The 15,150-nt window shown below is 44.9% G+C and overlaps 1 protein-coding gene and 1 long non-coding RNA gene across 5 annotated transcripts in view; one reads left to right on the top strand and one right to left on the bottom strand.

Annotated features, from left to right (window-relative positions):
* LOC137335168 (eyes absent homolog 1-like) overlaps positions 1–15,150 on the bottom strand; it is a 213,686-nt gene that overhangs the window by 117,349 nt on the left and 81,187 nt on the right. For all 4 annotated transcript variants that reach the window (XM_068000348.1, XM_068000346.1, XM_068000344.1 and 1 more), the window contains exon 2: positions 7,547–7,671. In XM_068000348.1, the coding sequence (XP_067856449.1) occupies positions 7,547–7,667 (121 nt within the window). In that variant the 5' untranslated portion in view covers positions 7,668–7,671. The remainder of the gene's footprint in view (positions 1–7,546; positions 7,672–15,150) is intronic.
* Positions 1–15,150, top strand: part of LOC137335169 (uncharacterized) — a 202,937-nt gene that overhangs the window by 98,314 nt on the left and 89,473 nt on the right. The gene's annotated exons all lie outside the window — the stretch shown is intronic.

The raw sequence follows: 15,150 nt of genomic DNA on the forward strand, positions 1-15,150 counted from the left end.
GAGTCCTGACAAACAAAATTGGCTGACCTCAAAATGATTGGAATTTGGGGTGGGGGGGAGGTCAGGACCTCCCCGACCCTCCCATTGGCTCCGCCACTGTATGGAATATGAATTTGTGAGTGGGCTTTACAGAAAAGCAGCCCATCAATATGTACCTGTATTTTTGCCAAATGTTATAAATATTTTTTGCCTTAAAAATCATAGAGCTAAATAGTTACAATACAGCATAACACACTCATGGAAAGCAGTGGAATTTCAAGCAAAAACTGAACTGGGAAGGAGCACTTCATACGAACAAGGGGATTTTGAAATTGGGGAACAGTTAGTTCTGGAGGCAATCAAAAGACAACTCACATAACATAATGAGGTGTATTAAAGTGCTCTCTGCAATTCTAATAATCTTCATTAAAATGAAAACAAATAAAATATGTCTACACACCTGTTACATGCGGTATACAGTCAGGAGCAATGATTCATTCCACCAATTAGCAAAACTTTCTCTTGACTTTGTCACACATGAAGGATTAGGTCTCTTACTTGTTGAATAAATTTGGCGTTCTGGTATACCACTGTTCCCTACTGTATTGCTGCCATTTATGAATGGATTTTAACATGAATCCAGGCCTTTAACAAATGTATTTTGTCTGTGAGTTGAAAAGGTTCAAATAAACCTACTCCGTGGCTATTTATGTCTAATGGGTTTTGAGTGCCAAGTTGTGTATTTGTGATTGGCAAGCTGTGCCTACACTTGTGTAAATGATGCTGCGATCTGATGTTTGTGTTGGTGGTGGTGTGACATGCATTGAGGATTCTGGACTAGTCCCTACTAGAGCTAATGTTTCAGGAATGATACATTCTGACTGTGAGTCATTGAGCACTCTGAATAGACGATTATTCCAGGTGAACACATCGGGTTGCAAGTTGCAACACTTTACATCTCATAGTACAGGAATTTGGATTTTAACTGAAATACTGATTCATAAAGGAGAATATTTTACTTGCACTGAGGTTAGCCACAAATCCTTTCTCACAAACTATCTTGGACTTGGGAAATGTTACACAAGTGGTCTCTTTTTTAGTACTTTTAAAGGCTGTGAATGTTACCTTTTTTTACCCATAAAATTTAAGGACATTAATATGTCTGTATGACACAGATGAAACATCCCAAAGTTTACAACAATCTCTCTGTTTTTGTGGTTGCTTAATGAGTGCACTGGATATGGAGAACGTCTCTGTGCTGGATCAGGTGAAGACAATTAGGGGATATGATTATAAGCTAAAGTAATCTTGAAGGAAGCAATTCAAGAAATAACTCCTTCGCAATTAAACTTGCTGGCTTATGGAGAAATTGCCACTTACTGCAATGAATGCAGGCTTGGTTGAAGCATGCAAAAAGGAAATCAACAGCTTCCAGATTCAACAGGGAGTAAAGAGGGAGAGTGCCAAGGCAGGAAAGAGCTGAGTGGATCCTTTTACATAAATGTAAACAAAGCCATGAGCTAGATGGGATTAATGCCCTCTTCTTCTTCATGGCATTTTGTTAAGAATGAATGAGTTGATTTAGATACAATATTGAATTACGGGTAGTTTTGTGTTGTATGCACTGGTTTGAGAATGTCTATAGCAATTTTACTTAGTACCCTTAATAAAAGGCTTTCATCCGATCATTTTAGGCAGGATTTGAAAACACCTCCTAGCCTTATATTGCAGTTGTTCATTTTTTCTGGTATCTCGTACCCAAGATGGACCCAAAAGGTGAGAGGAATGTAATCTCATTCACTGGCCTAGAACGATCCATGTTCCTGAATGGGTAGGCCCGGGGTGCAGGTGATATCGGGCCTACTCGAGCCTCATGAATTCGGGCCACTGCGTCAGGTAGGTCATTACAGGAAGTGATCGGGAGAGGGTAATCGGGGAAGGGACGGCAATCGGGAGGGGGACAATTGGGGTGATTCGGGTGGGAGTGTGATCGAAATGGGGCGATCAGGATGGGGGTGTTGAGGTGGCGATTGGGGGGGGAGGGGGCAAGTGGTGGCCAGCAGTATCAGTGTCAGCCCAGTAGGTATTCCTACCTTGTTGTGTTATTCTTATGTAAAAGCTTCATTTCGACAGCAGTTATCAGTATACATGCAGAGTTGAAAATATTTTTGTGAGCATGGTGATCAAGTGGTCATAAGGGGTCATGTACTCAACTTCTTTAGACAAAATGAAATGGACCCATTCAGTATTGTACGATTACAGTACTTTTTTTCTACTAATGAGCTCCTTAAGTACAGTAGACTGCTTCTGTGAAGAAAAATTAGTGAACAAACTACTGAATTTACTGCATATTTCTCCTTGGTCACTCAAGCAGTTCTTGACAAAAGTGCATGAAATGATAAGCACCTAAACACATTGTAGAACTGCAACTAAAGAGATGGTCTTGCTGGAACATGTTAAAATCCTTACCCTTGCGTTCAAATCCCTCCATGGCCTAGCCCCGCCCTATCTCTGTAACCTCCTCCAGCCCTACGACCCTCTGAGAACTCTGTGTTCCTCCAATTCTGGCCTCTTGTGTTTCCCTGACTAGCTTTGCCCCCCACCCCCCAATGGAGGTTGTACCTTCAGCTGTCTAAGCCCTAAGCTCTGGAATTCCCTCCCTAAACCTCTCCACCTCTCTCTTCTCCTTTAAGATGCTCCTTAAAACCTACCTTTTTGACTAAGCTTTTGGTCACCTGTCCTAATGTCTCATTTGGCTCGATGTCAGTTTTTTCATCTGATTACGCTCCTGTAAGTGCCTTGGGACATTTTACTATGTTAAAGGCGCTATATAAATGAAAGTTATTGGTGTTGTTGCATTAGGCTTGGGAAATCTGACTTGCCTATTGGTTTGCCAGTGTAACTCCTCCCAGTCTTTTGTTACTCCAGCAATCAATTGCTAATTTTGTCAGACACCTGGGGGTCAATTTTAGGATGGCCGAGCGGGTGCGTTTGTGGCGGGGGGGTTCCTAAAATTGGTGAATCCCGGAGCGGGTCCGGAGCCCGGCTCCAACCTGCCCACTTCCGGGTTCCCCAATGACGCAAATCGGTGCGCTCAGCCCCCACATGCGGGACTCCCACCGGCAATTAAAGCCGGCGGGATGACAATTTAGATAGCTAGGGAGGTGCTTGACGTCGTTGACAGACCTCATTGGGAAGAGATTTTAGCAGGGATGTGATTTTGGACTCTCCTCAGCGTGTCTCCCATGCTGTGGTCAACACTTCCTGTTGTTGCAGACGTGTTTCAGTCAGCAACCATTGGGAGATGCAGAGGATTCCTTGACAGTTGGGGGAATACCTCATTCATTGCAGCAGGGCACTCTGTCACCTCAGACAAAGTTTTGCCTGCTACACCGTTGTCTCCACACTCAAAATTATTACATCATACCCTATACTCTGCTGTCCAAACACATTTGCCTACTTTGCGGGCCCCCTCACACTCACACCATCAGGATGGCGGGGGTGGGGTTCCATAGCTGCATTCATCACTCCATTGAAGGATGAGCAACATCACCAGCCTCGCCAGGCACGCTGTCCACCTCCGCCACGTGGAGCTACACAACACAGTGCTGTGCAACAGGCACCTGCACAAAGTATTCGTGCAACTACACAGACACTCACTGTAGGGTGACCCAATGGGTGGCATCAAGGGTCTTCATGGAGAACCTCATGAAAGGGCCTTATTGCACAGGCCAGTCAAGAATGGCCAAGACGTGGCAGTAGTGGTGACAATATAATATGTAATGTGAGTTGATCAGAAATCAAAGATAAGTAAAAACCATGACAAACCGTCAAACACCCTTGTGCATCCCCTCCATGCTCACGTTATGTTTGCCTTACGCTTCCTACTACACATACGTGATACATGCCCTGTGGCTGCAGCATAGGTAGTGGCAGGTTGGGTGAGGCTGACCATGAAAGAGATGCATGATAGGGTGAGTATGAGACAGAGCCATGAGATTACATGAGGATTAGGTTGAGTGGTAGTGGTGGGATGAGTACTGGGGAGGTGAGGAAGTACAGGTAAGATGAGGATGAGAGTTCAGTGGGTGTGAGGAGTGATGTGATAGAGTAATGTTGGCAGTGCAGAAGGAGATGTGGGGTGGGGCGGTGATGTGGCAGACGGAGTGTAGGGGAATGAGTAAGAGTACTCCTTCGGTTGACCTGGTTAGGTCATTGAAGCGCCTCCTGCACGGTATGCAGGTGCGCGATATGTTGGTGGTGCTGGTGACCTCCTCTGCCACCTCGAGCCAGGCCTTCGTGGTAGCAGAGGCAGGCCGCTTCCTCCCATCCACCGGGGGGAAGATCTCCCTCCTCCTCCTCATCCCATCCAGTAAGACCTGGAGTGAGGCATCATTAAACCTGGGAGCAGCCTCCCCCCGGGCTGCTCCATTCTGTAATTTTGCCTATTTTCTGCGGCATCAGTCAGTGGAGGATTGCCCCTTTAAATAGGGCTCCTCCAGCTGACAGCCTATGATGCGGGTGCGCAGTCCGCCCACTGCGCAGCTTTCCAGCGTGAAACCCGAAGCCAAGATAAGTGGCTTCAATTTACTTTTGATTGCGTCCAAGCCCACCAATTTCACTAGGCGCATTGCCCACGTGCCCAGTCGACCCCCCGCTGCCAACCCGCCTCCTTCCTAATATCGGGCCCCTGTTCTCACTACAAGTTCTCTCCAGTTAAACCATACTATTTAATTACACTAAACCCTTCCCCATTCCCAATATTTTGCTAGTGGGAGCTGACCTCCCCATCTCGGTGGCGCTGGTGACCTCCTCTGCCACCAAGAAGGCCTGGCTCAAGGTGGCAGAGGAGGTCACCAGCGCCACCAACGTATCGCCCACTTGGAGATGTCACTGGTGTTTTCAGGGAGACAGTATGCCACAGGAAATTGGTGAGCAATGTGAGGTACCACAGAATGATGGAGTGTGGATTTTCACAGGTGATTCCCAGTATTGTGACCCCAATCTCCACTGCATCATTGGATGGATGCAATCAACAAAGGCCTCATAGAGAGGGAGAGCAAATTGGAGGGCCTGTCACCTAGCCCTAGCATACTTTCTAGTGACCATGTTAGAGCAGCCAGTGCTCTGAGAAATGTTCCTTCACATAATGAGCACTATGTAAATGCATGTTGTTGTCTGCCCGAATGAATCATGGTGGGGTAGGAGAATTTCAAGAGGGTGAAAAAACAACTTCTCTTATTCTATGATCTAGATACTTTGTTATTCATCTCAGCTCCTATGAGCTCTGAATATTTTCTTTCAGAGGCTTTCCTTCTATATGTATTATTATTGTTTTGTATGGCTGATATTAAAATAATTCCAATTATTTTGTGAGCTTAGTTGTGCAACACTCAAAGGATTCTGACATCACCTTTTCACTCATTTCTCCAGTGCTGTAACATCTTCCGAACATCTATGCAGACTCCAGGGGCCCGATTTTACCAGGGGTGCGGGTTCTCGGCGGGTGGGCCAGCGGGCGCGTTGAAAATGCGCCCGGTGAAATTAGTGGGTTTCCCGTGCGATCGTAGCAGGCAACACACTAATTGGAGCCACTTACCTGCTCCTCCGGGTTCCACGCTGCTGATCTGCGCGTCGGGCGGGCTGCGCATGCGCAGTACGATCTGTCAGCTGGAGGCGCTCTATTTAAAGGCGCAGTCCTCCACTGACAGATGCTGCAACAAATTTGAAAACTTACAGCATGGAGCAGCCCAGGGGGAAGGCTGCTCCCAGTTTAATGATGCCTCACCCCAGGTATCAATACATGGGGTGAGGAGGAGGGGGAGGACAGAGATCTTCCACCCGGCGGGCGGGAGGAAGCGGCCTGCCTCTGCCACCAAGAAGGCCTGGCTCGAGGTGGCAGAGGAGGTCACCAGCGCCACCAACGTATCGCCCACCTGCATACAGTGCAGGAGGCGCTCCAATGACATCCGTAGGTCAGCCACAGTGAGAACACATAGTCTTTCCCCTACACACCGTCTACCACAACACTGCCCCCACCCCACATCTCCTTCGGCACTGCCAACACTACTCTGTCACATCACCCCTCATACCCACTCAAACCCCATCCTCATCTTACCTGCACCGACTCACCTCGCGAGTACTCACCCCGCCACTACCACGCAACCCAACCCTCATACAATCTCATGGCTCTATCCCATACTCACCCTCTCGTGCATCTCTCTCAACCTGCCACCACCTGTGCTGCAGCCATAGGGCATGCATCACATATGTGCAGTAGGCAGCGTAAGGCAAACGTGCCGTGAGCATGAAGGGGATGCACAAGGGTGTTTGAGGGTTTGTCATGGGTGTTACCTATATTGAATATCAGAACAACTCACAGCACACATTATATTGGCACCACTACTGCCATGTCTTCGCGAATCCTGTCTGTTTTGCGCAATAATGCCCGCTCCTGTGTATCACTATCTGGACCCACCACTGATGCCACCCATTGTCACCGCAGAGTGGGTGTGGGTGTATTTGCAGTGCTCTTCTGCGCAGACGACTGAGAGACATCGGCGATGTCCCCGGTTGCACCCTGGAAGGCTGCGGAGGAGAAGTTCGTGAGAGCAGTGGTGACGTTGACAGCGACAGGTAGGAGGATGGTGCATGGGCCAGCCGGGAGCAGCTCGGCGTGAAAGAGGCTGCAGATGTCCACGGCTGCATGGCGAGTGACTCTGAGCCTCCGTGTGCACTGCTGCTCAGAGAGGTCCAGGAGGCTGAGCCTCGGTCTGTGGAACGTGTGGCGAGGGTAGTGCCCTCTGCGACGCATCTCTCTCTGCGGTAGCCCTCCCTCCTGCTGTACAGGTGGATGTGTCACAGCACTGTGTTGTGGAGCTCCACGTGTCAGAGGTGGACGGCGTGGATGGCGAGGCTGGTGATGCTGTTCGCCCTGCGAGGAGGTCATGACTGCAGCTACGGCGGCCCCCATCTGGAAGATGTACATCTGAGGGAGTCCGCAAGGTAGGTACATGTCTCCGGACCCCGGGGTAAGTGTGCAGGTTGGTGACTTTGACCGTCAGGAGGGGGGTGGTGGAGGCGAAACTTTGTCCCAAGTGACAGAGCGGCCTCCTGCAATGGGTGAGGGTGTGTCCCCCCCCCCCCCCACCTCCACCTGTCGAATGGACATGTTGCTGCTGCAACAGGCTGACAGCTGCAACACGTCCATTCGACCTGGGAGTGTTTCCCCCAGTGTGTGAAACAGTCCCATGTTTATCCAAAATCACATACAGTCCCTTAATCAGGTGAGTTAATGACCTGAACAAGCAAAGTAAATACTCTCAAGTGGCATCCCGCTGGCTTTAATTGCCTGCGGGATTCCCACCAGCAGGGGCTGCGCGCGCACGCCGGCGCGTCAGCGTGGAACCCGGAAGTGGGCGGAATCGAGGCGCGATCTGGTCCCGCTCCTCCATTTCGGGATTTTCGAGGCCCCCCCCCCCCCCGCCGAGAACGCACCCGAGAGCGGGTGCTAAAATCGGCCCCCAGATAACAGCCACAAACAAACCTGTTGGATTTGTTCCCCTACCTTCTTTGCCATTTGATGTTTCTGAGATGTTATTGGTGTGAGTGTTGTTGAAATCTGAATTGTTGGGACGCTCGATGTTTCCAGTCAGATTGTGTGGGATCACCAGATCTAACATTTCCATGCACCTGAAAAAAAAGTTACAATAAATACAAGGTCATCATTCATCTGCATACACAAATACTTCAATTTAAAAGTCTGTTAGCCTTTCATGCAAATTACAAATAAATTATTTTAACAATATCTCCAGAATCTCTTTCTGATCACTCTAAGTTCAGAAATGTCATAAATATAACTAAAGGCTATTAAGTTGAGAAGTTAATTTTGGTGCATTAGCGATACTGCAATTACTTTTTGTTAACAACAAAACTTTCAAGTTTGACTCTAACATTTCGTTTTCTGAAATTCCCTGAATCACTACCTAGATTTTGTAATAAAATATTTGCAGCACGTTTGTACAAATATCAACATGGCAAGTTTTAATTTGGTACGGAAAGATTTTGCTGGAGACTAGGGTGGAATTCTCCAGTGTCAGGAGTCTGAGTAATGAGGAATGACTGGAGAGATATACTGAACTCTGGGCCTACAGTAACCTTCAGTCGTAGTGTGACTGGGGATAGACATTAGCGTAGCAGCTCCCATAGGTGCATTAGAGGTAATTAATTCCAGATTTAAACAAATACACATTGTTTTAGTTTCATTTTTGTTACAGATTTACTGCCAACAAACAGAAAAAGAAATACTCTTGGCTCTCATAAATAGTCAATGATCCATTCTGAAGGGATACTCACAAAAGGAATCTTAGCAATCATTGCTATATTTGTTTACAGTTATTTTGTGGCAATTTTCCATTACCCAAATCTGAATCATTGTTATCATTAAATTATATTTTTTGACAGTGTGCTTTTTACTTATTATCAACACTCAAATCTTCTCTCCTATTGTGTATAGCCCAAGGGTGAACCTACTGCACCACAGGAACTAAACAGAAAGCTTCTTCATTATCAGTAACCAAACCATCTCACCTATAGGAGGACAACTATCATACTAACAGCAGGAATGTTTAAAAGATCATTTTCCAAGTAAATTTGTAGCCATTGGATCATTGTACTGGAATGAGTAATTAAAATGGATATCTATTTGCAGGGAGTTTGAACCAAGCAGTTTTGTGGAGTGGTGTTTATTCCAAGGAATTCTGCCATGAATCTGGAGAACAGTTAATGGAGCATTTAACCAGGTTAAGAAACAGAGGAGAGTGTAATGATACAATTGATGCAATGGCCTCATCTCATCAATGATCACTTCTGCTGCACATTTTTTCTCCATTCAAAATAAATATTAACCTGTTAACATGACCAGTACGCTGTTGTTGTGCATTAAAGCTCCAACATGCTGGGTTCTGGAAAGAAGGAATGGCACCAAGTCAGAGGAAGTCGCGATCACACTGTACAGCCCCTTAAGTACAGTGACCACATCTGATCACCAGGGAGTGTTATTTTGGGAGAGGTGCTGCCTTTTGGGTGAAATATTAAACCAAATCTGTGTGCCTCCGGGCCAACATCTACCCCTCAAGCAACACACCAAAAGCAGATTAATTGGCCACTTATCTCATTGCTGTTTGTGGGACCTTGTTGTGTGCAAATTGGTTGCTGTTTGTCCCAACAAAACAACGGTGACCACATTTCAAAAGTAATTGATTGCTGTAAAGCGCTTTGGGATGTCCTGAGGATGTGAAATTCTGGCTACATAAATGCAAATTCTTTCTTTTATGCACAACTCACCGGATTCACCGGGGCTGATCTTCACTTGGGAAAATCGGTATTAACGAGGTGCCAGGAGCCTAAAAATAAAGTCAGTAGCCTTACTGCCTCATTAACCCCAACGATCGGCTTGCTGCGACTTTCACAAGGATCTACCGCTGGACGGCTGAAGCACCTGCCTGAAACAAGTGGTAAGCCTCCGTCCCTTGCAAATTGAGGTCCTAATGGTGTAGTTACAACCCACATTGCAGGAATGTTTAAAAGATAATTTTCCAAGTAAATTTGTGGTCATTGGATCATTGCGGAACGTGCAACGCATTGACTCCGCCCATGGGTACTGGCGTTCCGATCAGGAAACAGCCGGAATTGTTTTTTTCAAAAACTGTTCTTTTGTGGAGCTGGAGGAAGCAGGAAAGCTTCTCTGGGCTCCACAAAAAACACTGTGGGCTGCTGCCGACCCGGTTTCGCCCTGCTGTGGCATTGCCTCACCCCTCAAAGACTTACCTGTGGGCCGAGAAATGAAAATAAAAGGCAGGGCTATGATAAAGTTGGGAAACCTCCACATTTTATCTTATGCCCTGTTATATAGTTAGGGCAAATCTGATTTTAAAAATTGGCTTCAGCCTGCTGTGTCTCTGAGAGGATCCCATTTTTCTGTGGCAGGGGTGACCAATACAAATAACTGCTTGCACAATCAGTCCATAACAGTGTATTCAACAACAATAACTTGCATTTATATAGCACCTTTAACATAATAAAACGCCCCAAGGCACTTCACAGGAGCAATGTCAGACAAAATTTGACGCCACCCCACATAAGGAGCTATTGGGACAGGTGACCAAAAGCTTGGTTAAAGGGGTAGGTTTTAAGGAGCATCTTAAAAGTGAGAGAGCTGGAGAGAAATGGGAGGGAATTCCAGAGTTTAGGGCCTAGATAGCTGAAGGCACAGCCGCCAATGGTGGAGTGAAGGAAATAGAGTATGCACAAGAGGCATGAATTAGAGGAATGCAGAGTTCTTGGAGGGTTGTAGGGCTGGAGAACGTTAGAGATAGGGAGGGGAGAGGCCATAGAGGGATTTGAACAGAAGGATGAGAATTTTAAAATTGAGGCATTGCTGGACCAGGAGTCAATGTAGAGCAATGAAAAACAATTGTCCTTAATGCATTTTCTTTGCTTGTTTCAAAGCCCTTGTTCAGAAATTAGGTAAGTTAACAATTACTTGGTGGATGGAATAGGTTATTTGTAATTTTATATAGAATGGGAACAACACCACCTGAACGTTCCCCTCCAAGTCACACATCATCCCGACTTGGAAATATATCGCCGTTCCTTCGTTGTCGCTGGGTCAAAATCCTGGAACTCCCTTCCCAACAGCACAGTGGGAGAACCTTCACCACACGGACTGCAATGGTTCAAGAAGGCGGCTCACCACCACCTTCTCATGGGCAATTAGGGATGGGCAATAAATGCTGGCCTTGCCAGTGATGCCCACATCCCATGAACGAATAAAAAAAATATATAAAGCACAGAAACAGTCCATTCAGCCCAACAGGCCCATGCCAGTGTTTATGCTCCACGCGAGCCTCCTCCGACCTTCTTCATCTAATCCTATCAGCATATCTTTCTATTCCTTTCTCCCTCATCTGTTTAACTAGCTTCCCCTTAAATGCATCCACACTAGTCACCTCAACAATTTAAATTATGTGAATTGACAGACAGTAGAATAGATGATTCTAATGCTGAACCATTAAGACAAATGTATCGGGGAAGTGGCAAGGGTTCAGACACTATCACCTCACTTCACAAGGTGCATGAACTGTCAACCTCTCAGAGGTTGAGTTTCTGCAGGGTTTCTCCCGATCGTCTGCTTACCTTCAGCGGAAAATCCACTGAAATCCCGGAGAATTGGGGTAAACACGATGCTGTTCCTCCTGGGTTTCTACTGATCTACTGCCGAAGTTACGGTGGACATTCGGGAGAACCCCATGGAAATTCAAACCCCCCAGCCCCACCCTCCCATCTGTTTATGTCAAGAAAATGGCTGTAACATGAAAGACATCCCATGGCATAGATCAGCTCTAGCTGCTCAGCATTAGTTCTGATGAGTGATCCAATCTCCATACAAGGACATCCATGTGCAACATTGCATCTGGAATCTCTACTAAGTGACTTTCATGTCTGTTTCATTCAAAAATCCTGTCACTTATCAGAATCTAAGAAATACGTTCTAAAAAAGGATATATGAACTCATTCTGAACTGATTCAAATGTTATTGTTTTTAATTATTGTGCTGACTCCATAGATTGCTGTATTATTTGGTTTCTGTTTATTACTTAACATGTAAATTAATCTGACCCAGTAGCTTTAGCCAAAAAGTACTCGTCTGCCGCATGGTATTTTCCACTTTTCAGTACGGCAGAAGAACTCAGTAGGGCACCTCATGTGATCTCCAGTGAACAATATTCCGTGATTAGGGGTTAATGGCTAAACCTGGGCAGATTAACCCATTCACGGCATATAATAAAGATGCAGGTTTTGGATCACAGGAGACTCGATATGCTTATGGAAACCACCAGTGATCTGTAAACTCAACAAAAGTGTTGGGGAGAAACCTGAACTATAACAAAGTGTTACGATTAAAAGCTGATTTGAGTTGGGTGGCAATACGGACGATTATAGTAATGCATTGGAACAGCTTTTAAAGAGCAACGGGCCTGCAAATGGTCCTATTCAGAGAATAAAAGGGCAAGTGACTGTTCCGTTCTGAGAATGCAGGACCTTTGGCTCAGAATCGATGTGCTGATGAAAGTAACTGCTTCACAACATTATTTCCAATCTGTCATTTGATTTGCAACATTTACGCCTAGAGCAAGTTTCAGAGCCCAGCTGCTCCATATAAGGTACTTCGATTTAAAAAGAAATATAAAATAATAAACAGAAAATATTGGAAGTACGCAGCAGGTCATTCAATTTCTGAAAGACAAAAGAGGGGTTTATTTTTTGGTTGGGACCCTGAACTAGCATTTTTTTGTTGTTGTTTTATTACAGTAGTCAGTTTCCATCTGACATTCTACAAATTTATGTGTCTTCATATGTTCTTATGTTCATCCAGAATAGATAAGAAAAATGTCTTAGTGCACTGAAACTCACAATTGTTTATACTATTCTAATTTTCCATACATTTACATTGGTGGACGTTAAAACGTGGAGAAAAATAAGAACCAAGGGATTGTGACTCCCTTTGTAGTGGATCTCTCAACTATACAATTACATTATGGCATTAATCTGTTGCAAAAAGCTACCCTCGTCCACAAAAGCTGAAGATAAAAGTGACCACTGGTTTCAAATGTAACAATATGATCTTGCCGTGTGACTCAGCCATTTGTGGGGTCTGATTTGCATTCTTGGAACCCTGAGGCAATGACATCTGATGAAATAGTTGAACTCTGCATTTGCATGAGTGTACCAGACTCTAGTCAGAGAGCAGAACACAAGAGATGACAGCTGTGTGCGACTTCAAAAGGTTCCCATTGCTGCGACTGGATCCACAGCATATGGATGTCTCTGAGTCACTCTTAGAAGAGCTCACCTTTCTATTCTTTGTTCCGCTTACTCTGCGCACAGCCAAGAGATTAATAAGAGTCATGAACTCACTCTTATCTTGAGAAGCAGGTGGTATTTTCCAAATTACCTAAACTGGCCACACAACTAATTTGTTTTCTGTTAAAAAGAGATGTGTTTTAAGAGAAAAAAAATCTTACATTTTTATCCTGACACTTTCATAAAGGGATTTTAAAAAAAAGTATTAATGAACATGTCAGCATCCTCTATGTGCACCCAATAAATATGCAAGTGTTTTATTGCAAGCACTGATTTTATAGAACTCTCATCAATGTTTGTCCTAACATGCAGAGGAGCCCAAAGTTTGGTAATATGAACTTTTGTTGATGTCTGTGTAACTGATTTGGGGTTTTATGTACCTAGAATGACTTAGAAAAAATTAATGTCTGTACATTTGTAAACTTACTATTAATTATTTAATCATCTCTCTCTCTTTTATTGATAATACTGTAGTCAAGGCTTCTCTGAACTTTTCTGTCTAATCCAAATATGCCATCCTACACATTTGTTCACCTCCTGGAATCCTCATTTTATTAAAATCAAGAATCAGCACACCTTACAGTTAAGATAATAGATATATCCAGGCCATTCTCGGCCTGTCACTGAATCTCCATGTAATCAGCTGCTAAGAGATGCCGGGGGCCAACCACTTAGGCATAACTTTGATTTTTCCTCCCTCCTGCCTGGTCTTTTCCAGCTTGATGAAGATTGCACCAGGAACTGAGCAGGATGGGGCTAAAAACCTGCAACTGTAAGGCTCAGTGCCACTGTACCATCCCAGAGATTGATTCTTTCTAATGATTCTGACTTATTCTTTCCATGGATCTTGAAATTAAGGAACTCCTTGCCTCCCTCAGTTCTTACTTCCTCCTACAACTTCAGTCTTTAAAAACCAAAAGTCTGGTGTCACAGATCACTTCTAACAGATTTACTTCATCTTCACTTGAACTCTTCAGTATTGGTGATGTCCTATACTATGGACCATGGCCCTTCCTCTACATCCAACAATTTAATTTTTTAAAAAGTAAGTGGATCATTGCAACAAAATAAGATAGCACTTAAAAAGGAAACTCATAAAAACATACAATTTAGATCATAATTTGAATATCAGGATTTGGGATTTTTGGTCTTCACATCATATAGGTTCTGAAAAGCCCCAGGCAGCAATCCCAACAATTGTGCCAGGATCGGACCAGCCAGGGAACTCCAGTGCTGATCCCACTTGATTATACGTGGTAGTGGGAGGTTCTATCATTTAAATACCCATGGCGGGTGCCTGCACCACTATGGGCACATCTTGAGCACCCACCGGCCCCCACAGATTGGAAAATTAGCCAACTGCTTCTTTTGAGGGGGGAAGAGGGGAATGCCAGAAAAAGTTGGGAAGATAATTTTAGAGCACCCTTGGGCTCCTTTGTATGGTGGCCAAATTAAAAATTTCTACCTAAAATTCCTTGGGGGTCCATGCCAAAACCCAGGCCTGGACCTCCAAGTGGGTTCACTTCTGCCAGGGTAGCAGCCAGTACACCTCTTCTCAGTGGGTGTACCGGCAATCACCATGCGGTCAGGTGTCTGAGAGGCCAGAGCCAAGAAAACTCCCAGCCCTGCCTCCCAATTCCAATCCCTTTCCGTCACTGGCTTCGTAAAGGGCAGGAGTAGGCTCTTCCTGATCCTGGACCAAACAATTTCAGCCAACTAATGTACTTTTATTTTTAATTGTATTATTTTCTGAGAACAAGCTCCCACTTTATAGAAACATAGAAACATAGAAAATAGGAGCAAGAGTAGGCCATTTGGCCCTTCGGGCCTGCTCCGCCATTCAAAATGATCATGGCTGATCGTCTAACTCAGTACCCTGTTCCTGTTTTTTCCCCATATCCCTTGATCCTTTTAGCATTAAGAAATATATCTATCTCCTTCTTGAATACATCTAATGAATTGTTATCTGAACTCTTTCACCTCTCCCTGACTATGCATCATCTCTGGATCAAGAGGAGATGTAGGTAGCCTGTTCCAAGCCTGTGCCAATATAGCCTTGAAACCGTCCATAACATGTGCAACACTAGGCCTGCCTCTTGTCTTTCTTCCTTTTTATGAAACTCAAAAGGAACAAGAACTCTGAGTTAGCTGATCTTAACTGTGGCAGACGCTACAATTAACAGCAGTACCTCCAAGCTGAGGGAGCTTTTAAAACCCAAACTTGCTTCTTAATTTATCTTTTCTTCT

Source organism: Heptranchias perlo, chromosome 19 (genome assembly GCF_035084215.1).
Source record: "Heptranchias perlo isolate sHepPer1 chromosome 19, sHepPer1.hap1, whole genome shotgun sequence".
NCBI lineage: Eukaryota > Metazoa > Chordata > Chondrichthyes > Hexanchiformes > Hexanchidae > Heptranchias > Heptranchias perlo.